Here is a 27,712-nt window from a genome sequence, read left to right as displayed (position 1 = left end):
ACCTCAGCTTAAAAACATTCAAAGTAGGAGAGTCCACCATCTTTTGTGGGAGTCTGTTCCACTGTCAAACAGCTCTTACTGTCAAAAAGTTTTTTCTGAATGTTTAGTCAGAATCTCCTTTTTGGAACTTGAAGCCACTGGTTCGAGTCCTACCCCCCAGAGCAGGAGAAAACAAGCATGTTCCTTCTTTCATGTGACAGCCCTTAAGATACAGTGGTGCCTCGTAAGACGAAATTAATTCGTTCCGCGAATTTTTTCATCTAGCGAATTTTTCGTCTTGCGAAGCACAGTTTCCCATAGGAATGCATTGAAAATCAATTAATGCGTTCCTATGGTCAAAAAATGTCCAAACAAAGCCAAATTTGGTACAACAAGAGTTTATTAAGTGCTCTTTAAAGTCACACATACTTCAAAATTCAAACCCATAATTTTTTTAAAAAAACAGCAGAGTAGTCCAATGGTCACAGAAAATCATAAAAATGCAGAAAAAACCCACAAGCTTCCAGATTCTTGCAAACCCCTCCCCAACTGTTCCCCCAGCCACCCAGCACACAGAAATTCAAACCCAGATTTTTTTTAAAAAAACAGCAGAGTAGCCCAATGGTCACAGAAAATCATAAAAATGCAGAAAAAAAACAAGCTTCCAGATTCTTGCAAACCCCTCCCCAACTGTTCCCCCAGCCACCCAGCACACAGAAATTCAAACCCAGAATTTTTTTTTAAAAAAACAGCAGAGTGGCCCAATGGTCACAGAAAATCATAAAAATGCAGAAAAAAACACACAAGCTTCCAGATTCTTGCAAACCCCTTCCCAACACCAAGTCCTTGAATTCCAAACACCCCAACCCAAAATCCAAACCCCCCCAAAAAAGTTTTAAAAGCTTAACTTACCAAATGGCTGCAAAAGAAGTTTTGGAAAAGCTTCAAAAATCACAAAAGTCTTTAAAAACCTCAAAAAAGGCTACTATGTATACTGCGTTCTATGAGTTGCTCCTCGAAGTCAAGTCGCAACTGTATTAACGGTGTTAAGAAAAAGGAAACAAACTTGCAAGACGTTTTCGTCTTGCGAAGCAAGCCCATAGGGAAAATCGTCTTGCGAAGCAGCTCAAAAATGGAAAACCCTTTCGTCTAGCGAGTTTTCCGTCTTGCGAGGCATTCGTCTTGCGGGGCACCACTGTATTTGAAGAGGGCAAACATATCTCCTCTCAGTCTCCTCTTTTCCAGCTAAACAAACCCAACTCCTTCAAGCACTCCTTGTAAGGCTTAGTTTCCAGACCCTTGATCCCCTTGGTTTCCCTCCTCTGCACACGTTCCAGCTTGTCAACATCCTTCTTAAATTGTGGAGCCCAGAATTGGACATAGTATTCCAGATGTGGTCTAACCAAGGCAGAATAGAATGGTACTATTACTTCCCTTGATCTGGACACTATACTTCTGTTGATGCAGCCTAGAATAGCATTAGCTTTTTTTCTATGATCATAATGCTTTTTGTCCCTTTCCTCCATTGAAACAATTTGTCATTCTACCTCTCCCACTCCAGCAAAGTTTGACACATATTTTATAACTCTGCTGTAAATGATGCTGCTGGAGAAGCAAAAATCTGAGTATATCATTACCCACAAATCTTGACCACCTCACCTCCCATGTTGCAAACTGAGGTGTATGCATATTAGACACCAGTTCTTGCTTGGTTGTGTTGGATCTAGGTGGCTTTTGGTATCAGACTCACATCCTTGGGGTTAGTAACCCCTGAAATACAACTTTTTTCACCTATTAAAATTTCCTTGTTATTCCTACTGCTAAATTTTTTTTTTTTATATATAATTTTTATTGGGTTTTCCGCTTTTATAAAAACAAAATACACACAGATAATAACACATAACAAAACATGTATAAATTCAGCCAATCCTCGTTTCATAACCTTGTTCCCTGACTTCCCCCCATCCCCCCTCGTGCATCCCAATTCCCAAAATTATATCAGCAAGTTGGTATTTCTCCTCTTAACCATCTTATTCCTCTTATTACCTCTTTTGTAATTAAAATTGATATTCCTAAGTTGGACTTAAATTCTCTTCCATCGATTTTTCATTTTATCTTAATTAGAAGTCATGTCAACCAAACCTAAAAGTCTTAGGAGTTTCTGGTAATCTCCTCTTCCCTCCCTCCCATCCCCGGTTTTTGTCCCTTCCCAATGAAAGTCCAAAGTCGAAATTCTCAGCCTGGGTTCCTCACGTCCGAGGCTTTCAAATCTCTTTCAGTCCCTCTCCGCCGGTCTTGTTGGTAGTCCTTTATGTCAGTCGTCGAGCCTGGAAAAAACTCTTTCGGCATCCAAGTATATTCTCTTCCCACAAGGAGGTTTGTAGTCAACTGCTGGTAAATTTCCACAAAGCCTGTATCTTCAGAACCAAAGTCCAAACGGAGGCCCCAATCATATCTCTTTATTTTAAGCTCCTGTATTCCATATTGTCCCAGGGCCTCCTCCTTCTTCTTCTGTATCTTTCGCAGACTTGTGGTAGATGTGTTCCCAAAGTCTCCTTGCTTGTATTCCACAGATGTCAGCTTTTGGATGTTGCTTCCCAAAGTTACTTTCTCTTTTTCTTGTTTAGTCTCTTCCACCTCTGAATATATTGTTTCCCCTTCAGCTGTGGATTCTTTCTCATTCAGGTCCTCAACACACACAGCAGAGTTGCCTGTTCCCAAGGTCATAGTCATAAGTTGTTTATTCATGGCCAAGCTCTGCTCTTGTAAGGTTCCCACCAATTGAAACATCCTTTCGATTTCCACTAGTAACTTTCCATCCACAGCCATTGTATCCATTGTAATTTCACAGAGTTCCCCCTAGGGGGAATCTGGTTACTTGTTAGTCTTTTGCTCAACAACCCTTTAACTTCTTATTATTACTTTGTTTCCAACAATTTTGACTCAATTGTAGCTCGTCTTAGTCCAGGGGGGTCTTAAACAACAATTTTTCGCTTTAAATTGCCCGTTTGACAGCTTTGACAGCTGTCAAACTCCGCAGCTCTTACACAGGCACAAAGGCAGGACGTTCCCGGACCCGGGAGGGGGGGTTGTTTAAAACAAAAAGAAGGCTTCTGAAACTCCACTCTCCAGCATAAGATTTCCCTTAGCCAAATCTTGAAAGTTAATGTCCTTTTTAACTCACCCCACCGAGGGTAGGCTCTCCAGCTTAGCTCTTATGTCGTTGCTTAGATCTTCTGCAAGGGGGGGGTGCGGACTTCCTTTTAGCACACCCCCCGGTCGTCTCTAATTCAAGCTAAAAAATTTTAAAGTCCCAATCCGTCTTACTCACGGGTAGTTCTTTCAATCCAAATTTCCAAGGAAGGAAGTCAGCGCCCTCTGGTCATGGCTCGCGGCTTCGCTCCACCGAGGTAGCGATCGACTCTCAGTGCCACGCCACCCCCGTATCCCCTCCGCAGCCTTTAAAAAGGCTCTTTGCGAATCAGGGGGGGCGCTTAAGGCACCCGCCGAGTCTTCAGTCCGCAGGCATCCGCGCCTGCGGTTTTTAAGGGTCCCCACGTCGCCGGCGCGGCAAAGACCCGTCCCCGGTGGAGCCGATTCCCTCCGCAGCTCGGAGGGAATCCGCCATTTCCAGATCGCGTCAACCCAGAAGTCCTATTCCTACTGCTAAATTGACAGGAACCCTGCTCTGTTTCACATTGTCTTGTCCTGTAGGCCAGGGGAACCAGTGTAATGCTCTCTAGATGTTGGAGGACTCCAGGTTCCCAGAAAGGATGGCTGATGACGGGAGTTGTAATTCAGAATAACAGGATGTAAAATACACAGATAATCAGGAAGAACAACTTTCTCCGTCTGTTTTCACCAGCTCCTTCTAAATCCTGCTTTCTTTGCACTTTCCCTACTCTAAGAGTTTTGCCACTGTGCCAGGTCTAAACATTGCCAGTTCCTAGCTGTTCCTTTGGATCTAAATCTCCATGGAAACTTCAGAAGAAGGGGAATGTCAGTCTTCTCATATTTGCTTAGTGCCCAGCCTTCAGAAGATGTTGCATTTCTTGCACAAAGAATCAGCAAACCTTTAGAGTTTTGCAGAGCCTCTGAAAGCCTCTTTTCCTTATTTGATAGTAGTTCACTGCTTTGGGTGTTCCATATTGGGGTGCAAAGCAGCTTACATTTTTTATAGCAACAGTTGCATTATTCCCCCATTATCCCCTTTTCATCTGCATCTCTGACAGCTAATTTCATGCTTTAAAAAGAACCTGGGAGTCTTGGAAGTTTCTGGTCCTACAGTTGCCAAGAACAGGATTTTGGGCATGGAAGAATTGAAGCTACCAAGGCAATTGTGTCAAAACACACATTAATCTTATAGCAGAAGTGGAAGTTTTGTTTCCACAGAAGAGCCTGATCAGATTCATAGGCTGTATTCGCATGCAGTGTTGCACTAGGTCAGTGCTATGTGGAGGGACTCTGGGAGTGAAAGTGTTGGGCTTGCAGGCTCCTCCTACTTCCCTCACTTTCTCCCTTGAAGGCGGGAGGAGGATTTCTGCAGAGCTGAGTTTCACTTTCAAAGAATCTAATCTTAGTGTTACATATATGTGCTGACGGTCATGGTTTGCAACAGTCAACGGCTCGTTCCTAAAGAAGGCAGCCATGTGACATTGAATTGGCCTGCTGTCATTAAAGTTGTCAGTTCCTGGGCCAGCTTCCAGATTGGTGCAGCAAACACCCATGAAACATATGAAGTAAAAACTATGCTGTAATTTTTAAAGAAATATTTATTTGGGGAGTGGGTTGCCTTGCTGGAGGAGGTATTTGTAGCCTGGGAATGTTCCTGGATGTGACATTTTATCTGTTGGGCAAATGGCAACATATCAGTTCCTTTAAGTGAAGGAGCAATAATTTTGTGTGTGTATGTGTGAAAGTCCTTTCTATTTTTATTTATTTATTTTGTTGATTTTACATCCTGCCTTTCCTCTCCAAGGAGTTTGAGGAGTTGATCTGCCAATTTTAGCGTGTTGAATTTCTAGGCAGCTTCTGGTCCTCCAGATGTCATTAGACTACAACAGGAAGGCCATAGCTCATCTGTTTTGCATGCAGAAGGTCTCAGGTTCAATCCGCGGCATCTCTAGGTGGGGCTGGGAGAGACACCCTGCCTGAAACCCTGGAGAGCTACTATCATCATTGAGCTGGGTGGACCCAATTGTCTGTCTCAGTAGAAAGCAGCTTCTTCTTCTGCTAACTCCATCATTCTTGACCATTGGTCATGATGGTTGGGGCAAAGTGAGAACGTGCCACCCCACTGCCAATACTTCCTTTACCTGGGTTGTGCAGCAGTGCTGAAAAGCGGCACCCACCGCCGGTGGTGGGTTCCAGCAACATTTGTGAAATTTCATGATATTTCGCCGCAAGCTAAGGGGTAGCAGTGTGCCCCTGAGGGCATCACCTCTCAGATTTCTGCCACCTGAGGTGGCTGCCTCACTCTGCCTCATGGGCAGGCTGGCACTTTCAACAGCATTTGGAAGGCCACAGGCTAGCTACCCCCTCTTCTAGTGCATGTGTAGTGACTGGTGAGATATGAAGTTGGTAGCTTCGAAATTTGGTGGTCTTGTTTGTGCGGACAGGTGTGCTATTGTACTAGCAAGAAACAGCTTCTTACCTTCTCTCAGCTTCTCCCAGTGTGTTTCCTGGGAACTGAAAACTCATAAATTATAGGTCTGTTTTCCTGCAAAATCTTACCAGCTCTATTTACATAACCTGCTCAGCAATTTCCCAATAAAAAAAAAAGGATAATCCTATTGAACATTTGCCTGCTGGTTTATACCTTTCTCTGTTTGTTCTCTTTTTTCTTGATCACCTCCATTCTGCCTTAGCAGCAATATTATGGCCTTGGCTTGAAATGTAATAAAAGTGGGTAACCTGTGCAACTGCACGAAATGGAAGATTAGGATTACGAGGTTTTGCCCTTCTTTACTGCCCTAACCTTTCCCCACAATGAGTTCCATTGTAACAGGAATGATTCCCCTCTGTTCTGCATTTAAGACAGACATAACCTTTTTTAGAGTAGTGGGACTTATTTTGGACGTGCATTCTGCTCTTGCAAAACAAACACACCTTTTCCTGTCCAGGTTTTCAGTTACTGTTCTTCAGGTTTTCAGAAAAAAGCCCATGGTTGGATGTGCCAATTGGTGAATGTCTATGATGTCATTAAGACACTTCCTTCATTGGCCAGAATTGTTTCATAACTCTTTTAACACCCACCCACCTATATCTATTGTTAAATAAGGACAAACATAGAAATGAACAAATGCACATCTATTACTTGCATTTATTTATTTTGTTCAAAATTGCACTTCAGTCATATGGAGAAGGGAAGGATTGATGGCTGACCCAGCATCTCATGCAGTGAAATGTGGTTTGTCACACAAATTATAATGCTAGAAGGAAACTGAACTCACATTGGAGGCAGGTAGACTTAAACCGACAAGGGGAAGAGTTGCCATTTATTTATTCAGACATTCATTCATCTTAAACATTTATTTACCATCTCTCCTGAGTTTCTGAGATGATCTATGTGGCTAATAACCACCAAAATTTAGAAGTATATGCATATAGTATAAAAATAAACAGAGCAACAGAGAAAAGCACAGTTTGGCAGAGAAAAGGAGCAGCAGTTAAAAACCATAGTTTTGTAGAAGAAATCCCCAATAAACCCCAAGGCCTAAGGACAGAATCCTAAACTGAAGATCTACCACAAAGGGGCACTCTTACATTGTGATGCAAAGCTATAGGATAGGAGCACATGCTTCTGAGTTCTGTGGGCCCCCTCTGTGTGTTGGTAGCATGTGGGTGTAGTTACAAGCACAGTCCCTGAGGAAATGGCTAGTGTTTTCCTTACACTTTTCAATGTTCTGTGTTGTGATTTCCCCCCTCTCCTAGGCTGAGCTTGCATGAGATACTTTCAGCTGTTATCCTGGTACTATTCTGGTAGATCTCCTCCCTGAGCATAAAACTAGATAAATAAATAGTCTCCACTGTTTATAGACCTGGTATCTACCTTTAACTTAAACATGCATGTGGGGCCCATTTCTTTCTTTCTTTCTTTCTTTCTTTCTTTCTTTCTTTCTTTCTTTCTTTCTTTCTTTCTTTTTTTACCTAGGTGGCAGTGCTACAGCTGCGCCCCATCTTAGATCAGGCTGAGACCTAGTAGGGGGTCCTGCCTGACCCACCAGCTGAAGGCCAGTAGGATTCTCTGTTGAACTAGGAGTCAAATTATTCCATCCCTGGTTACGCCTGGTTATATTTAAGGAACAGGGAAGTAGTTCTGAGGAACACCAAGCAGAGAATAGAAACCTAGAACATCTACGATTTTAGATTATCATTTTTAGTTCCACATTCAAATAACATTTTCCTCCCCTGACTTTTCGTTGTGAAACAGTGATAAAGTTTGCAGCAGCAAATATTTCTGTGCACCACTGAAAGTTCTCCATATGCTGTGACTAGCACACATAGGTTGATGATAATTCTGATGGTTTGTTTTTTTCCTCCCTTTGACTATATCAAAGAAGACCATGCACCCTAACTCTTTCTTCTTCCGGCTGTGGACGACATTGCCCCTTGCAATTTCTGCATCTCATCTGTTCTCTTGACAGTTCTCTACAAACCAATGCACCCCCTGCCACACCTATAGCAAGCAAAAGCTATCTCCATGGGGTGACAGACATTCCGCTTCTTGGGAAAACTGTGGATCAGTGCCTGGAAGAGACAACCCACCGGTGTCCTGATCAAGAAGCCTTGGTGTTCCCTCTAGAAGGGATTCGGAAGACGTTTGCACAGTTGAGACAAGATGTAGGTGGCTCCCGATTCCTTTGTTACTGAATCTAGGGATGCGCACAATGTATTTAAAGCATTTAACCCTGCTCCACAGCTAAAAGCGGTTTCCAGAGTGGCTTACAAAAACCAGCACTAAGACATATTGATAAGATAGCCTATACTTTAAAAGACCTTTGAAGCAGTAGCTTCCAGATGACCCAAAATGGAAAGATTTTTTTTGCCAATTAATTTTTATTGCTTTTTTTTTAACTAATTGCCATCAAATTAATTCAAGTTTAATACAAATTTAAAAGGCCCCACTGGCTTGATATTTCACTACTCACCCTTATTTACTGCTCAGTATTGCATACATTTCCAAGTTATATTTCAAAAAATGTAACATATTTTAGCATTTTGTCCTTATTTCCCCCCCCCCTTCTTTCAAAAATGCAAAGATTTAACAAAAACCAGGTTATATGACTTTGTGGGCGTAATTCAACATAGTGTAAGGAGATCATTTTGTCAGTGCAAGCATTTCTGTTGGCCCAACTGAACAATCTCCCCTTTCTAGGGGTTTTCCTGACCCTCCTTCCCAAAAAGGAAAAAACCGAATAGCTGTAAATAAAATAAAATTAAAAAAACCTGTCAGAATAAAAGCTGTCTACAATACCAAACAGCTGCATTTCTAAAGACTCTATCTAGCATGTCTGGAAGCTGCCTCTGCTGTCCAAAAAGACCTTTCCAAAATTCCAGATGTTTTGAGGGTTTGTTGACGGTGGTGAGAAGACCATTCTGCACATGGTCAAAGATAATAGCCTTCATTTTTCACGGTTCTTCGAATTGAATTTTAGAACTGAATATGGCTTTTGGGACTAGGCATTGGTAAAGCTTTTTGTTCAAGGAGAGCACAGAAAATCTCAAGTTGGTCCATTTTAACCCTAAGCAATAATCGGAACCCTCATAACCCATATAATTGACAGTTACAATGTCTGGGGCATCTGGGTCTGCCCTTGAGAGGAGTTTGGAATCTTCAGCTGCCCAGAATGTGCTAGCCTGCTTAGGTAGTATTTGCTTTTTATGAGTTCTACTAGTTGCTAGTTTGCTGCAGAGTTAAATTCAAGACCTTGCCGCTCACCTTTAAAGCCCTTCTGGGCCACACTGATCCTTGAGCAAGCAACATTTTGTGTGTGAGTTCCTTTCCATTCTTTGAGTTCTGAGGGTGAAAATCTTACGGTAGTTCCTGCAAACTCTTATTTCTCTGGGATGGCCCCCGAGCACTGGAATCATTTACGAAAGTTGATGCAACAAATTCTGGGAAATGGTCCACTGAAACACGCTGTCAATACCTTTTCTCTCCTTTTTTTATGTTGTAATGCCAGGTTTACCTGACCCTGTTTTAATTTATTGTTGTTGTGATTTTATGGGTGCTTTATTTTTTCTTAAGCCGTAAGCTGATTTGAGAGCAGTTGCTGAAAAGCAAGTCCCTAAAGCTGCCTGGAAATAAATAAATAACAAGTATCCTAAAAGTAAGATGGACTTAATTGTTCCAGATGATGATGATCAAAGCTTGGATAAGTTTTCCAGAGTGGGACTGAGCAGCTACTGAAAGCATCTGTCTGCAACGCTTTGAAGGTGATCTCATGCATGTTTACTCAGAAATTAGTTCCACTGTACTTTAGTGGGACTTAACTCCCCATTAAATGCATGGGATTTTTGGGTGCAAGGCTCAGACTAGCTAAAGCTTTATAAGCTATTTAGAACTGGGGCTGGGAAGCTGTGGTCCTCCTGATGTCGTGGAACTCCAGTCCCCATCAGGCCCGGCAACTGTGGCCAATTGTTAGAGGGGCTGGGAATTATAGACCAGCAACATCTGAAGTTAGGACATTAATGTTTTAATGCTGCTTGTAGCGCTTTTCATCACACATCAGTTAATCTCAGGCTGTTTTCACTCATTCTGCTTAGGGCCAATCTAATTGTGATGTAGAAGTGTGTGGGTGCCTTTCTTCCATCTTTCGTTTCCCCCTACAATGGAGCAGAGCAACGATAGTGTCCAGCTAATTTTCACCACTCCACAGCCCTCACCCAAATCCCTCCCCGCTCTCTTACTATTAGGAGGGGGAAACATGCAGGCACAAACCCAATTCCCGTATGTTCTGGTCTCTGTGGCTTATGGTAGCTTTGCAGGACCTTTGTATTCTGTATTATCATACATAGTCCTGGTCAGGTACCAACGGGGCTGCTTCTAGCAAACAAAAAAAGACATAGAGAGCGGAATATCTACTGCTCTCATGTCACATTTTACCTTGAACCTCCAATCAGATATGTAAATTTAAATGTGGCTTGTGTCAGTTTTATTAAACAATTCAAGACTTTATCACGAAGTTAAAATAACAATCCAGTAAGAAATATGAAATAAAATAATAAAAATGAGGTGGAAACTGTTGATTTGATTGACATCCTATGCCCTTTTAAAATGTGGTGGGGGGTTTTATGGGTGGGGGGAGGTTATTGGGTTGTTTTTATTCTGATTGTGTATTTTGTGGTTTTATATTTTGATTTTATTCTGCGAACCGCCCTGAGACCTCCGGGTATAGGGCGGTATATAAATTCAATAAATAATAATAAAAGTAATACCAAACAAACAAACAAAATAAACAAAATCCAGTACTCATAGCCATTTCCCTTAAAATAAAATACATTCTTAAGAGACTACACAGTGAATTAAATGGTAGAATCCTATGAGCTTTTAAATCAATTGGTGGCCCTCCAGAAAGATGAATTTCCTTCAGAACATAGGTGTTTGGTCTGAATGCAACCAACACACCATCTTCTGATTAGGAGGAAACTTGTTTGATGCTCTCTAACCATCTTGCCTTGGGAGATGAACATACCGGCTGCCGCCATATTCCTTTCCTTTAGCTTTTTAGATTCTTCTGTGTCGTCAGTGCACAGAGTGGAACGTTCATCTCACATTCTCCATCGTTTCCTACCTGCCTAGCTCAATCTGCTGAGACGGGTTTTCTCTCTCTCTCCTATTCTCTAGGTAGTACAGGCAGCACAAGGACTTCTGGCCCTTGGTTTGAAAAAGGGTGACCGGCTGGGAATGTGGGGTCCCAACAAGTACGAATGGGTCCTAATGCAATTTGCCACGGCGCAAGCAGGAATCATCCTGGTAAGTTCCTCCTGCTTATGAACAGCTAAGAGGCTTGGTGGCTGGTTAAGGAAAAATCCAAGAACTCCCTAGAAGGATGTCATGCTGGGGAAGAGAGCTCGTATATTCAAAGAACACAAGCTTCTATATTTAAAGAACATTCACAATACCATTCAGTATCGACACAAATGCACACACCTTTAAGGTTAGTGTATAAAAGTGTTTGGATTTGTATTTTGGCAGAAAGTAACTACTCTTACTGTATGACTGGGAATCATCTATCTTGTTTGGCTGAAGAATTTTGTAGAATTCAGAAGCTTTTTTAAAAACAAACAAACAAACAAATATCCTTTGGTTTAATGAAAGTTGTATTTTATCTAACACCCAATAGACTCATCTTGCAGATATTGACAGAATGGGGAGTTCTTTCTCCTGCACTAGCTGGGGGGTTTGTGGTGACATCGCACTGCATATTTTGTATTTGTTTTCTGTTTTGGTATCAGTGGAGTACAAGCCAGGAGATGCTTGCCTGGCAGCTGGTATATAAATATTTTAAATAAATAAATATTACATTGGGAAACAGTGGCAACTTGTGTTAGGAAATACTCTCCTGTTTCCACTAAGTGACAATTAATTAAAACGCAAGTGTGGTTTAGGCCCGGTTTGTATTCTTCATTCTCTGAAACCGATACTAGGAGACCTCTGACCTCTCAACACACACAATCACTGTTTAGCAGTACATGGTTAAGAAGCTGTATCTCTGATTAATTTATCTTTTCCAGGTGTCTGTGAACCCAGCGTATCAATCCCAAGAGCTGGAGTTTGTGGTGAAGAAGGTACGACAAGGCCTGTTGTGGTCAGCACTGCTTGTTTTCATCCACAGCGCTTTCTGAAAACGCTTGAAGCTCTGGGAATGCGTTGATTAAGTTAGCAGTTTGATTTGGAGGAAAGTATAGAAAAAGGCAGCCCAAACAATAATTTGGCAATGGCTAATGGGAGCTTTGGCAGTTGATTGAGGGCAGGCACAAACGAAAAGTCGCCCCCCCCCCCAAATCAGAATGAACTGATGGATGTTACTATGAGCTAAGATGACTTTTTAAAAAATATAAGACCAATACCCAGATGCTAAAATTGAGCATTTATGTTCATGGACTGTATTTTCTTATATTTATATCCCATGCTTCCTCCAAGGAGCATATATGGTTTTTCTTTGTTTTGTTTTTGCTTCTCTCAACATTTCCTAATCAACATAGTCTCCCTCTATGGCAATTATCGCTGACTTAAGCCTTTCAACTTTCTTATCCCTAATAATGAGGGATTAAAGCTATTAAGTGTCTTGTGAAAAAAATTAATCCCTGCCCAGATTAAGAGGCCTCTTGTACTTACCTTTCTGGTTTAGCTTTGGAGCTAAATCATTAAAATACCATGGGAGGGGTAATACAAAAGCTGCAGTAGGTGATTCTACTTCTTGCTTGCTCTCGCTGTGGGAAAAAGTTTGGAAGCAATAAGACAAGCTTATCTGGCACTAGTGGCCTTGCAAAATGCTGTTTCAGCTTGCAAATGTTTCTTGCTTGTTGGTTTGCCGTTCTTACTGCTCCTATTTTTCCAATGTGTTTCTTTCCTTCCTCGTTGGCCGACACTATGAGAACATCTTCGTAATGTTCTTAAGAGTAACTTCCACTGAATTCAGCAGGATGTATTTTCAGTGCTCTTTCAAAGGATCAAGCTTTGAGGCTGCTTTCTGTGCACACTAACTTGGAAATGAGTCTCATTAAGGGCTGGCCCTGCGGTGGCAAAACTCTGAGTATACCTGCCTCAAACAGGCATATGGAAATGACCATCTGCCTGCATTTTGGGCACACAGACTGGATCTCCTTCATTCCAGAAGACATGATTGAGGGGCTCTTGGTGTCCACAGGTCTCCCATGGCATAAGTGCAGTTGTAAAGTGGAGGGTATAAAGATGCCACTGTATTATTAAAAGGAGAAAAGAGTATCCCAGTGAAGTCTTGATAATTTAATTTACTGTTGCAATGCTGTTGGAGCATACAGTAAGGCATTTTATTCTTTGTGTTAGCCGTTTTGAGGGTTTTGGGGGTGTTGTTTTTTACAATCAAGTGGTGTATCATTTTTAATAAGTAGATAGGAAGGGGTAAGGTAAAGGTAAAGGGACCCCTGACCATTAGGTCCACTCGTGGCCGACTCTGGGGTTGCGGTGCTGATCTCGCTTTATTGGCCGAGGGAGCTGGCGTACATCTTCCGGGTCATGTGGGCAGCATGACTAAGCCGCTTCTGGGGAACCAGAGCAGCGCATGGAAATGCCGTTTACCTTCCCACTGGAGTGGTACCTCTTTATCTGCTTGCACTTTGATGTGCTTTTGAACTGCTAGGTTGGCAGGAGCAGGGACCGAACAATGGGAGCTCACCCCGTCGCGGGGATTCGAACTGCTGACCTTCTAATCGGCAAGTCCTAGGCTCTGTGGTTTAACCCACAGCGCCACCCACATCCCTATAGGAAGGGGTAGGGGTACGCAAAAGTTCACCTAGAGCAGTAAAAGACATAACAAAAGCACGCTGGCTCATGCTGAAAAGACTTCTGTGGTTCAAAACACCTGGAATGGCTGCTCTTCTGCACAGGTTGCCTTGTGTCCCATTTGCTTCATCCTTACGTGTATCTCTCTAGGTTGGCTGCAAAGCACTGGTGTTCCCTACACAGTTCAAATCTCAGAGGTACTATGAGATCTTGAAGCAAGTGTGCCCTGAGTTGGAACATTCTAATCCGGGAGCATTACAGAGCAAGAAGTAAGTGTTCGCTGAGCATTTGCTCATTAGTCTCGTCCAAGGCCCAGTCTTAAACACTGTTTTCATATTGATAAAGTGCCCAGATAAATATCCACATGATCAATCAAAGGAGCCACAAGATCAAGAGCGGGAGGGGCTTTCAGATTTTCTATTACATTGGAGCACACCATAAGGGAAACACGATGATGAGTTTAAGGACCGTTTCAGTTCTTTCACTTTTTCACCCCTTGTGTCAGGGACTGGACTGAGGAGGAATGGTGGGGACTGGCCCGCCGCCTTCTCCTGAACCTTCCCGAGAACAGGAGGACAGTATAGATTTAGAACAGTGGTGTGCTGGTCCCGGGGGTAAGGTACCTTGGGTGTAGCAGAGTCCACACGAAGAGGGGCAAGGTCCGAGGCAGAGAGCCGGGCGGGGAACAGGTACGCTGGAACAGGAGGCTGTGCAGGGAACAGGAACACCGGATGGTCGGGAACAGGAGGCCGAGCCGGGAACAGGAGTACCGGATAGTCAGGAACAGGAGGCCGAGCAGGGATCAGGAACACAGGAAGGTCCGAAGCCAACAACGACGTTGCTCCCGCAACCTGGGGCCGGGCTGACTGGGCTTTTATCCTCTTCTAAGGCCAGGGGCGGTCCCGGCCCCCAGGAGCCCTGCCTCCTCTGGCCTTAAGGCGAGCACTCCTCCTGGGGGCAACCAGTTCCCTTCGCCTCTCTGCCCTAAGCCTCTGCAGATCAGGAGAGGCCGAAGGGTTACTGGGCCCTGGAGGAGGCTCACCTGTGGCCACTGAGTCGTCAAGCCTCTCTGGGGCCAGAAGGGTTTCACCTGGGGCCAGCTCCTGATGCACTGCCACAGGTGCAGGTTCTTCAGCTTCTAGGCCTTGCCCCAGTTCAGCCGGCCCTGGAGGCGGGGACTCTTGTGCAGGCTGGGATTCCTCTGTTTCATCCTCCGAATCGGAATCCCAGGCCATCACACCATCCCCCCTCCCAGGCCCCCCCCTCAACCGAGGGTCCGGACCCGGCTTGCCGGGGTACGTCGCATGGAACTCTCGGAGGCAGGCAGGTGCGTGGACGTTGGCCGCTGGTTCCCAGGAACGGTCCTCCGGTCCGTACCCCTTCCAGTCAATGAGATACTGCAGCTTTCCCCTGCGGTATCGGGAGTCCAGGATGCGTTCCACCTCGTACTCAGGCTCTCCCCGAACCAACACTGGCTGCGGTCGGGGACGGTTCGGGTGGAACTCGTCGGGTGGGGCCACCGGACTCAAAAGGGACCTGTGGAAGACCGGGTGAACCTTCAGGGTTGCGGGTAACCGGAGACGAAATGCCACAGGAGAGACTTGGTCTACGATAGGGAACGGGCCGGTGAAGCGGGCGTCCAACTTCCGCGAAGGTCGAGAGGGGTGGAGGTGGCGAGTGGAGAGCCAAACCAGGTCACCGACGCGAAGTTCCGGCCCCACCTGGCGGTGGCGGTCGGCCTGGGCTTTGTACGCTTCCTTGGCCTGGTGCAGTTGCTCCACCAAAAGCTGTTGCTAGGACTGGAGCTCTTGAAGCCACTCCGTCACCGCCGGGACCGCGGACGCCGGCAGCACCTCTGGAAACAGCCGTGGATGATAACCATAACTGGCCTGGAACGGGGTCTGCTGGGTGGACGCATTCACCGCGTTGTTATAGGCGAACTCTGCCAATGCCAGGTGGTCGACCCAGTCATCCTGCTGGTAGCTGCAGTAACACCAGAGGTACTGCTCCAGCACCGCGTTCGCCCGTTCAGTCTGGCCATCGGTCTGTGGGTGGTAGGCTGACGAGAGGCAGACCTCTGTCCCGAGGGTCTGGTGTAATGCTCGCCAGAACCGGGATGTGAACTGAACGCCCCGGTCGGACACCACACGCTCAGGTAGGCCATGCAAGCGGAAGACATGCTGAAGGTACAGCTGAGCAGTTTCCTTGGCTGTGGGTACAGATGGACAGGGAGCGCAGTGCACCATCTTGGTGAAATGGTCGGAGAAAACCAGAAGGCAGGTACAGCCACGAGACGAGGGTAAGTCCACTATAAAGTCCAATGAAACCGTGTGCCAAGGACGCGGTGGAATTGGCAATGGCTGAAGTAGGCCGGGGGGTCGCCTGGTAGGTCCCTTGGCGCGCCGGCAGACATCACAACCAGCAACGTAGCGAGCCACGTCAGCCTTCAGGCGGGGCCACCAAAACTCTCGACTGACCAGATGGGTGGTCCGATACCGTCCAAAGTGCCCCGCTGCTGGGGCATCATGGGCCATCCGGAGAACCTCCAGCCGTAGTGGCCCTGGCGGGATGTACAGACGACCGTGATGCAGCAGAAGGCCCTGATGCAGGACCAGTCCCGGATACTGTGGGCTGGACCCTTCAGCCAGCTCCCGGAGCCGATCCTGGGCCCAAGCGTCGACCCGCTGCTGTTCCCGCACCCGAACCTGCAGTGGCTGCGCCTCCTGGGTGGCCAGGAATGCAGCCAGAGGTAGGATCGTGGTGGGTTCTGCTTGCTGTACCGTGTCTGCGTTGTCTTCAGGTTTCCGGGACAGGGCATCCGCCTTCTGATTCTGAGAGCTAGGGATGTAGCGGATCCGGAACTGGAACCGGGAAAAGAACAACGCCCACCGGATCTGTCTTTGGTTCAGCTTGCGGGTGGTCTGGAGGTACTCCAGGTTCCGGTGGTCGGTTCTCACCTCCACCGGATGTCGTGCCCCCTCAAGATGGTGGCGCCAGACCTCAAAGGCTACCTTGATGGCCAGTAGTTCCCGCTCCCACACAGTATAGTTACGCTCCGCTGGTAGGAGCTGGCGGGAATAGAAGGCACAGGGTAAGAGTGGCGCTTCAGGCCCAATCTGTTGAGACAAGACGGCACCGAGAGCCATACTGGAGGCGTCGGTCTCCACCACAAAAGGTCGAGAGGGGTCAGGATGTTGTAAGATTGGTGCCCTCTGGAAACAGGCCTTCAACCCCTGAAACGCCTCCTCTGCCTCCTTGTCCCAGGAAAACGGCGTCTTTGGGCGCAGTAGCCGGGTCAACGGGGTGGTGCGATGAGCATAATCAGCGATGAAGGTCCGGTAGTAATTGGCGAACCCCAGGAAACGCTGTAGGTCCTTGCGGTTCCGGGGTGCCGCCCATTCTCGAACCGCTGTCACCTTCCCCGGGTCCATTTGCACCCCATCTGGAGAGAGCCGGTGACCAAGGAAGTCCACAGTCCGCTGATGGAACTCGCACTTACTGAGCTTTGCGTACAAACGGTGCTCACGCAAGCGCTGCAGCACGGTCCGGACATGTCCCTCATGGTGAGCCGGGTCACGGGAGTAAATCAGTATGTCATCCAAATACACCACCACGTACTTGTCTAACAAGTCCTGAAACACGTGGTTGATGTAGCGTTGGAACACAGCAGGCGCGTTGCACAAACCGAAAGGCATAACCAAATATTCGAACTGCCCGTACCGGGTCCCAAACGCTGTCTTCCACTCATCCCCGGCTCGGATCCGAATCAAGTTGTAGGCCCCTCGGAGGTCCAGCTTGGTGAACACCTGTGCCCCTTGCACCCGCTCCAGCAGCTCCGAGATAAGGGGTAAGGGGTACCGGTCTGGGACGGTAATTTTGTTCAGGGCTCGGTAATCATGGCAAGGGCGGAGTTCCCCACATTTCTTCTTAACGAAAAGCACTGGTGCCGCGGTAGGCGAGGTGGAAGGCCTAATGAACCCACGCTCCAGGTTCTTGCGCAAGAAGTCCTGCAAAGCCTCGCGCTCTGGCTCTGTTAGGGAATATTAGCGACTCACTGGTAAAGGCGCTCCGGGTTGGAGGTCTATGCCGCAGTCAAAAGGCCGATGCGGCGGCAGCTGGTCTGCCCCCCGTTCCTCGAACACGTCCTGGTAGTCCTGGTACACGGCTGGGAGCATGGGTGCTGCCTCCTCTGAGGGCGCGGCCGCCAGCGTTCCGGATTGAGCATGGGAACATGGGTCTGGGAAGTGCACGGTCCGTTTGACCCAGTCAATCTGAACGTTGTGGGCTTCCAGCCAGTCCATCCCGAGCACCAGGGGGAAGCGGGGCATAGAAGCAATGTCCAAAGTTCGCAACTCCCGGTGCTGCTGGAGACACAGGACCAGGGGCTGGGTCTCCTGAGTAACAGCACCTGAACGCAGAAGTCGTCCGTCAATCGCTTCCACCTGGATCGGTACTGGCTTGTTCCGAAGTGGCACCTGATGATGGGTGGCAAAAGCAGCGTCCATATAGGAGCGGGTTGCCCCTGAATCTACCAAAGCATGGGTGAGGATCCAGGGCCCCCCTGGAGGATATAAACGTACCGAAACCATAAGATGTTGCAAGTCCATTGGTGCGGGCCCATTCTGTATGGTTTGGGACCCCCGGTAGCTAGGGCCATCAGCTACTGGGGTTGGCGGTTTCCCTGCGGCTGGTGTTTCTCAGGGCAGGACCGAGCGAAGTGTCCACTTCCGCCACAGTAAAGACAGAGTTTTCCCTCCCGACGCCGCGCCTTCTCTGCGGGGGAAAGGCGTGGCCGCACTGCCCCGAGCTGCATAGGCTCCTCCGTTAAATCAGTTGTGACCGTGGGGCTGCCGGAAAAAGCTGGTGCCGTGAACTGGGAGTATCGGCGACCCCGGGCCTGACGACGATCCTTCAACCGGTCATCTATTTGTAGACTCCGTTGAATGAGAGTGTCCAGCGTGGTGGGGCGTTCCATTGTGGCCAACTGGTCCAGTACCTCGTCCGAAAGCCCTTCGAGATACTGGTCCCGCAGTGCCGAGTCATTCCAGGTCAAGTCCTGTGCCAACAGCCGAAACTCCGTGGTATATGTGGCCACCGTGGACTTGCCCTGTTTCAAACGCCGAATCGCCCGGTTGGCTTGACTCTCTTTCTGGGGGTTGCCGAACGCGGCCTCCAAACGATTGCAAAACCCCGTATAGTCTGCCAGCAAGGGGGAGTCTTGCCTGAGTAGCGGCAACGCCCACTTGGCCGCCTGGTCCTTTAACAAACTAATCAAAAAGTGCACCTTGGTGCGGTCGTCAGGAAAGTTCCGGGCTCGCCCCTGAATATACAGCTTGGCCTGGGCCAGGAACATGGGAAAGCTGGCCGGGGCTCCATCAAATTTCTCAGGCAAAGCCACTGGGTACTTGCCCGGAGCCGGGGCGTCGGCCCCATGAGCCGGTAGGGCTTCCAAGCGTTGCTGAAGTGCCACAACCGCGTCGCTGAGCTGCTGCACGGTGTGAGTCAAGGCCTGGTTCTCCTGGGCCAAAGCCACCAGTGCAGCCGCCTGTTCAGCCATGGCCTCTGGCTCTTCCCGAACGCACCCCTACGAAGGGGGAGTGCGGGTGAGGCGGGAGCAAACTGTGCTGGTCCCGGGGGTAAGGTACCTTGGGTGTAGCAGAGTCCACACGAAGAGGGGCAAGGTCCGAGGCAGAGAGCCGGGCGGGGAACAGGTACGCTGGAACAGGAGGCTGTGCAGGGAACAGGAACACCGGATGGTCGGGAACAGGAGGCCGAGCCGGGAACAGGAGTACCGGATAGTCAGGAACAGGAGGCCGAGCAGGGATCAGGAACACAGGAAGGTCCGAAGCCAACAACGACGTTGCTCCCGCAACCTGGGGCCGGGCTGACTGGGCTTTTATCCTCTTCTAAGGCCAGGGGCGGTCCCGGCCCCCAGGAGCCCCGCCTCCTCTGGCCTTAAGGCGAGCACTCCTCCTGGGGGCAACCAGTTCCCTTCGCCTCTCTGCCCTAAGCCTCTGCAGATCAGGAGAGGCCGAAGGGTTACTGGGCCCTGGAGGAGGCTCACCTGTGGCCACTGAGTCGTCAAGCCTCTCTGGGGCCAGAAGGGTTTCACCTGGGGCCAGCTCCTGATGCACTGCCACAGGTGCAGGTTCTTCAGCTTCTAGGCCTTGCCCCAGTTCAGCCGGCCCTGGAGGCGGGGACTCTTGTGCAGGCTGGGATTCCTCTGTTTCATCCTCCGAATCGGAATCCCAGGCCATCACAAGTGGGTTGCAGAAGGGCATAGTTCAGAGGCTGCAGAGGGGAGAAGCTGGAAAATTTTGGAAGAGGAACAGCAGGAAGAAGAAGCACCAGGGGAGAGACAGCTGACAGACTCAGTGTCTTTAGAAAGCACTCCTGACTCCGCCCCCCCCGGACAAGGCGTGCATTGAGCGTAGTAGAACTGAGAGCTCAGAGGCAGAAAGCTCAGATTAGCTGACGCAGGGAGAGATGTAATGGGGTGGGACTTTACTTGGAGCAACACCATTTTTTTTTAGGGAAGACTGCGTTCCTTCATCTCTTTCTGTGAATATAGCGGTACCTCGGGTTACATACACTTCAGGTTACATATGCTTCAGGTTACACACTCCGCTAACCCAGAAATAGTGCTTCAGGTTGAGAACTTTGCTTCAGGATGAGAACAGAAATCGTGCAGTGGTGGCGCAGCAGCAGCAGCAGGAGGCCCCATTAGCTAAAGTAGTGCTTCAGGTTAAGAACGGACCTCTGGAATGAATTAAGTACTTAACCCGAGGTACCACTGTATTATTAAATTACGTGGTAAGAACTTTTAATTGTTTCTCTGCTTCTTGGCTGTTACCATGGGAGGGATCGTATTCCCTGAAACCTGACACTTTGCCACATTCCTTAGGATAGGGAAGCTGCGGCTTTCCAGATGTTGTTGGACTCTCAACTCCCATCAGTCCCAGCCAGCAAAGCCAAAGTTCAGAGATGGTGAGGACTGTGGTCCAACAACATGTGGAGGAACCCCTCTCTTCTGTCCCTTTGTAGCTGCCTGAGGCAATGAGAACCAGGACTATGTGAAGCTCTCTACACTAATGTAAAGCCGTTGTCTCACTTAACCCACCATGGTTTTGTGACTGGCATGCCAAGGTCTCAGGCTGATGTCCAGTAAAAGGATTTCAAGTAGCAGGAAAGATGTGCCAAACAGTTATTATGGGCCCTCCTTGAGAGCAGCCTGAATACTCACAAGCTGTATTCACGCACGTTCCCAATTTTCTGTTGGACCCCTTTGATTTTTTAGACGTTTCAAAACCACTTAAAATATATACCCGATTTGCAAAAAATGCCTGACAAAACTTAATGAACAGTAATAAGTTCATTTTCTGCAACAATACTTTTTGTTGATGCAGTAACATTGAAGAATACAAGGGCCAAAGGATCGCCATTAACCATGCAGTGTAGTTATACCCTCTCATACATATGTATAATTAATGGATTAGTTTATTTATTGCAATGGTTTGCCAGTGCCGGACCTTAAAAAACCACTCCTCTGTTCCTTTGGGGAAAGGGACATAGTTCAGCGCTTAAAGTACCGTATTTTTCGCTCTATAAGACGCACCAGACCACAAGACACACCTAGTTTTTGGAGGAGGAAAACAAGAAAAAAAATATTCTGAATCTCAGAAGCCAGAACAGCAAGAGGGATCGCTGCGCGGTGAAAGCAGCAATCCCTCTTGCTGTTCTGGTTTCTGGGATAGCTACGCAGCCTGCATTTGCTCCATAAGACACACACACATTTCCCCTTACTTTTTAGGAGAGAAAAAGTGAGTCTTATAGAGCAAAAAATACGGTACCTGCTTTGCATGCAGAAGGTTCCAAGTTCAACTCACGGCATCTCCAGGTAGGGCTCAGAAAAGCGCCCTGCCTGAAACCCTGGAGAGCTGCCAATCAGTGTAGACAAGACTGAGCTAGATGGACCAGTGGCCTGGCTCAATATCAGGCAGTTTCCTGTGCGTCTTTCTCCACCCCACCTCCCGAGTATTCTGCAAGCAGGATCTATATCTGCCAGAGTCCTGTGGCTTTTATGCATATATGGTGTCATAAAGCCAAGTGGAATTACTGGTAGACTTAGTGGATTATGGTCTTCATAGCAGAATCCAGGCCAAGCCGCTTTTTGTGTAACCTTTATTGCTGGAACAGAAAAGGTGATTTGCTGTGACATGGGCAGTTCCTGCCAAGGAAGGTTGAGGGGACAATCTGTGTGTGTCTGATGCATAGGCATTTGGCATGGATGACCTTTGGAACCACAGCCAGTGTGTTAAAAACTATTTCTCAGTCTCCAAACATTCATGGAAAGATAAGAGACCCGCCAACCCCACGTAGTCCGTTCTGGTCTCTTATCTGTGAATCCAACCTGCTGCCAACTCCACTTTTAGAACATCCTAAAATTATTTAGCAAGGTCTCTTCAGCACAAAACCACTGTGGCACTGTGTTAATACCATATGAGTCAATTGTGGAACCTGAATAATGAAAATGTTATGAAATTACTCAACCATCTATTTCCTTTTTTTTTTTGTCAGTACAGCAGCCATGGGTGAAATTGAAGCCCGGTTAAATTTAGAGGGATTGTATAAAACAGTTCAGATTATTCATTCATCAAACATCAAGAGTCCATTCATGAATTCCTATTCCCATCTTCCTTCTCAGCTTCTGGGGGCAGGGGAAAATATTGGTCCATATACTGTATCTGGAGCTTATTCCCTGAACTTGTGCTTGTACCGTGGCAAACTATACTCTGCTTTTCCCTGTTACTGAGCACATCTTCCTTTTTTTGTATCAGGTTACCAGAGCTTTCTGTTGTAATCACCTCAGACTCCAAGTTGCCCGGTGCATTCTCAATGAACGATGTGATGCAGGCCGGAGACAGCAGACACAAGAAGCAACTAGAGGAAATACAGAAGACGCTGGACTGCAAAGAACCTATCAACATCCAGTTCACTTCAGTGGGTACCAAATGTGCTTTTTCTGGTGTTCAAATAATGCAGCCCGCAATGGTCAGAAAACAGGAATATTTTGTACCAAATAAGCCAAGATCTGAAGCTTAGAATCACTTGTACAGAAATGTTTGCCTACATTTGCAGGAATTTGTTATCTGGGGATTGTGAAAAATAATCGTTTTTTTTTGGGGGGGGGAATCCAAAATATTTTGATAATACCTTATAGAAAACAATGAAAAGCTAGTGTGTATGGTAGTACTGTATTAAGATCAAAAGGATTAGTAACTGTGAGAAGGAAGAAGTGACATAGAAGTTCTAGCTTCCTGACCACTTCCAGTGCCTGTCGAAATTCCATTTCCTTTCTAAATTTTCATGGGTTAGAATAACATAAGAAACCTGTTTGATGAGACCAAAGGCCCATCTAGTCTAGCATCCTGTTTTCTCAGGGGTGAAGCATATGCCGGCAGGCAGGCAGGCAAAGCATTCTTTACTTACCATCACACTTTAGAGCAGGAATGGGGAACAAACAGCCCTCCAGATATTGTTGGACTCCCAACTCCCACCAGCCCCAGCCAGCATGAGCAATGGCCAGGGATGACGGATGTTGTAGTCCAACAACATCTAGGGACCCAAGATCAAGAAAGGCTGTTCTAGGCCACAAATGGAGAAGCTAGTGTGTTTCAGCAACATCTGGGGGACCACAGGCTGCCCATCCATGTTATAGCATTTCAGCAATTTATGTATTGCATCTGAAGTCTTGTAATTAGCCCATGAGTGTGGGTGAGGTCTAAACAAGCTAGTAAAACATCTCTTTCCTTTAGGGAACAACAGGAAGCCCCAAAGGAGCTACCCTTTCTCACCACAACATTGTGAACAATGCATTCCTCATTGGATTAAGACTGAGAGTTCAAGATGGGGTGAGTCATCTTAGTCTATTGGTTGACGTTGAGCATGCAGACACTAACTGTATGGAGCAAAATCGTGTCCCCTAAGTAATGAGTGAGGGCTGTGTGTGTGTGTGTGTGACGGTGGTAATGTAGAATTATACGTCATTGTCCCTCCTAGTTTCTCAGCTTTTCAGATACACTTTTCAAGGTCTTTGCTAGAAATTTAATGACTAGTAACTTCATTTTTTAAAAAAAGGTGCAAGGATCAATAATGTGCATTTGCCACCAGATTCTCAATTTCTAGGCCCCCTGTTTATATACTTAACCTGAATGTGGCACACTCATATCCTGTATTAGTTAGAGATTGTCTAATTCTATGTCAATGTTCTAGTCTAAGAGTGGCTATTACTTGATGGTTAGAAATTTTTAAGCTACATACACTTTTCTGACAGTCACACATTGTCCCACCCATGCAAAATCTCCACCCCAGGCTTCCTGCTGGCATTCCTCTGGTCTCTGTGACAATGAACTGTAAGCAAAGTTAGAGCCAGCACTGGAAGGCAAGTCCACCGCTGTCTTTGTTTGCCTTGACCCTAGAATGCCCGCTGCTGCCTCCCTGTCCCTCTCTACCACTGCCTGGGGTCTGTGGCAGGCTGCGTGCTGATGGCTATTCATGGCGTCTGTCTTGTCTTCCCGTCTCTAAGCTTCGATGCAAAAGCAGCACTGAAGGCCCTGGACCATGAAAAGTAAGAGTCCGTCTTAAGCTTAGTTCTAGGAAGAATTAGCTGTCTATTAATACAGGCCATACTGGGGTGTATGGGGTGTTAGGGGGGGCATGGGGGTCTGGTGGGGGTCATATTGTGCTCCTTCTGGGGAGGTTTGTCCATCTTTGGTCCCCATCCTGCACTTTGCTTGCGCCTGTGACTCCTAGAAGCTGTCATCATGGGACAGCAGCCACACCCTGGGAAATGGCTTCGACTAGCTGGCTAAGCCAGGTGAGGGTAGCCGATGAGTCTCAAACTCTTGGTGAGTTAGCGGCTTGACTTGCATTGAAAGATGAGATCCGGTGGATTGACCAATTGTGGCTCCAATATTCAAGAAGGCAATTTCTGCACGTGGTGTAGAGGGAAGTGAGGGAATGTTATTGGGAGAACACAACACACACTAAACATTACAGCACACTGCCTTCTTCAGGAGCGAAGAGAATGTGGCAATTCATTTATGTTGCTCTGAAGGAATCACTGTAATTGAAACGGATATATTTTTGCCTCTGAAGAAAGTATATGCAGAAACAGACCGGGCATGTTTGTATTCCACAATCGAATTTCCCCACTTGTAGCATCATTTTGAGCTTTAAAAAAAATTGGGTGGGTGGTTAGGGGTGTTATTAGAACGACTGTCCGTCCCCCCCAATTTCTTTTTTGGGGGGCACTTTCATATTTCACAAAAATCTGCTTTTTTTGCTTTGCACTGACTAAACACTTCACAGCTTGGTGTTGGTTTCATAATGTTGGGAACCTCAATGCCAGGTGGTTGAGGATTTTCAGGAGCTCCTGGTACCCCATGAAGCTGGGGAGCCATCTTTCATGTGGAGTTAGGCAACGGGGGACATGCATGCGTTCAACATTTGTGCACATTTTGTTTTCTTTGCATTGGGAAAAGATTTCCCCATGGTTACAAGGAATAAAGACAAACCTGAGCTTTCATACCTGCAGTCCGAATCAGGTGGAGGAAGCAGTTGCCATGCTCCTGCCTTCGTTTTAGCAACCTGCAATTCTTTGTCTTTATTTGAAGATGTACCCATGTTCACGGCACTCCAACCATGTTCATAGATATGCTAGCTCAGCCTGACTTTGCCAGCTACAACCTTTCAGCTCTTCGGGGCGGTAAGTATAAGAACCCAAATGTAAGCATGTTTAAATGAGGTTTATCAGCCCCACATTTTAAAAATAAATGCTAATGGATGCCTTTTAAATACAAACTTTAAACGGAATCAAATGTATTTGCATCAATTTGCATATACCACAGCCTTCTAATGGTACTGAAATAAGTGTTAGATGGCTTGCAATCTACTTTTAAAATATGCTATTATGGTTACAACAAAATGTTGTCTTTAATATTTTATTTTTTCATTCCCTATTACAGTAACATGCTTTTTAAAAAGCATGCCTTTAATTCACCGTTTAATCATTTCAGGCTTGCCCTCATCTGTTAAAATCAACCCCAGTCAGCATAAGTTCTTAATTATTTGACCAAAGATTGCAGCTTTTGTTTAAACTAATTTCCTTTAAAAATGAGCCAGCTTTCTCCATTTTTAAAGAGGAATTGGCTCATTTCTAGGTGAATTGGGGGGGGGGGAGGCGCTGCTGCTGTTGCTGGTTGATCTTGCCCATTCCTTCCCCAAACTCAAATATTTTGAGGTAAGTAATCTCATGGGTTTGATCCAGCAGCACAGACATACACCTAGGGACCATTCCTCCCTTCAACTTGGTGACACTTTCAAGAGCAGCAAAATGTTAATAAAAATTATTGGAGTATATTAGTGAATGACTAAATCATGTTATGTTTATCCTCATGCATGAGGAATCCATCAAGCACACCTTCCTTTTTATTGCTTAATAATCTGAAAGTTTGCGGGGTTTTTTTGCTATTTCTGTTACTGAAATAGCACAAGGTAGACAATACATTGGTTTCCCATTTAAAAAAAAATACTGCATCCACCAGTGTGTGGCAGCAGAGGCCAGGCAGACTGCAAATATTGAATGGAAGGCATCCCAAACCAAGTATCTGCAAATAAAAATACAAGTATGGAATTACACTGTTTGGATTCACACAAACTATACTCACATGTTTTGCTACTGTCTGCTCTGTCAAAATCTCGGCTGATTTGCAAAGCGTCAGGGTTAATAAGGGAATAATAATAATAATAATACTAATGATGATGATGATGTACGCAGCCGTTGTCATGACTTGCTTTGTAAACTTGCAGTGTCCTTTAGGCAACTTCTCAAGGTATGCATTTTCGTCTTTCAGGAGTCATTGCAGGTTCGCCAGTTCCTCCTGAGGTGATGAAGAAGATCATCAACAACATGAACATGCGGGAGATAGTGGTGAGTCACCCTTAATCTTTCGGTTGTGAAGGTTCCTCTGTTGCAGGAGTGGGCAACCTCAGCTCAGGGGGTCAAATGCAGTCCTCTGAGCCTCTGTGTCTGACCCTTGGGGACTCTGCCCCAGCCATCCCATCTCCTGGCCACACCTATCACTGTCACCCTCGCTCTACATCATCCTGGAATGCTTTTGCCTGGCTGGGATGCCTTCTGGAACCTTGATAATGCCTCTTGACTGCCTGCATGGAGAGATGGTTGGTGCAGAAGCCTCTGTTTTGTTGCATGGTTGGGATGTATCCTGCTGTGCAAAGGTTAGAGTCATAGATGTTATTTCACCCACTTTTGTTTCTGATCCCACCCACTTTTTTGGCCTCTTGCACTGCCCACCCTTGTCATGGAAGGCTACCCTTGGAAGGCTGTCCACAAGAAAACATGGTTGTTTGGAGATATATATATATATAGCTAGAACATGATTACATGAATTTTCATTTTGAAAATTCCCATTGAATGTGGAAATTGACATGGCTGAATTGGGAAATAAAGGTGTAAGGGACCCCTGACCATTAGGTCCAGTCGTGATCAACTCTGGGGTTGCGGCGCTCATCTCGCTTTATTGGCCAAGGGAGCCGGCGTACAGCTTCCGGGTCATGTGGCCAGCATGACTAAGCCGCTTCTGGCGAACCAGAGCAGTGCACGGAAACACTGTTTACCTTCCCGCCGGAGCGGTACCTATTTATCTACTTGCACTTTTTGGTGTGCTTTTGAACTGCTAGGTTGGCAGGAGCAGGGACCGAGCAACGGGAGCTCACCCTGTCGTGGGGATTCGAACCGCCGACCTTCTGATCGGCAAGTCCTAGGCTCTGTGGTTTAACCCACAGAGCCACCCGCGTCCCTAACTAAAGGTGTAGCTGGCCTTTAAAGGGATGCATGAGATGGAAGGGGAAAAAATCTGCCGTTCTAGATCACTGGAAGAATATGGGCAATGGCGTTTCTTGGTGTTGGACAAACCTGTAACCCAAGTTTCCTGCTTGGCAGGTGGTTGGACTCAATGGCCCTTGTGGTCTCTTCCAACTCTATGATTCTATCATTCTATGATTCTAAGTCAAGCCCTGTTGTGTGTGTTTATCGTTTTGAATGGCTGCATCACATGTTGCTCTTAAAGGAAAGGGCCTTGCTCGGAAGTTTGTTCCTTTGATGTTCATTCTGATGCATAGCTGGTCAATTTGTTGGCACTCATATTGTAACGTGGATCATGT

The 27,712-nt window shown here is 46.6% G+C and overlaps 1 protein-coding gene across 1 annotated transcript in view; it reads left to right on the top strand.

Moving 5' to 3' along the window:
- Window positions 1–27,712, top strand: part of ACSF2 (acyl-CoA synthetase family member 2) — a gene marked incomplete at its 5' end in the record, with an annotated part of 62,027 nt that overhangs the window by 2,910 nt on the left and 31,405 nt on the right. The window contains 9 exon segments of the mRNA XM_083487136.1: window positions 7,626–7,825; window positions 10,833–10,957; window positions 11,719–11,772; window positions 13,619–13,737; window positions 22,306–22,468; window positions 23,284–23,379; window positions 23,947–24,095; window positions 25,144–25,235; window positions 26,383–26,459. Of these exon segments, the coding sequence (XP_083343262.1) occupies window positions 7,626–7,825; window positions 10,833–10,957; window positions 11,719–11,772; window positions 13,619–13,737; window positions 22,306–22,468; window positions 23,284–23,379; window positions 23,947–24,095; window positions 25,144–25,235; window positions 26,383–26,459 (1,075 nt within the window).

The sequence above is a fragment of the Podarcis liolepis genome (genome assembly GCF_965112155.1).
Source record: "Podarcis liolepis genome assembly, chromosome: 2".
NCBI classification, from domain to species: domain Eukaryota; kingdom Metazoa; phylum Chordata; class Lepidosauria; order Squamata; family Lacertidae; genus Podarcis; species Podarcis liolepis.
This window is presented reverse-complemented; position numbering and strand designations above follow the sequence as displayed.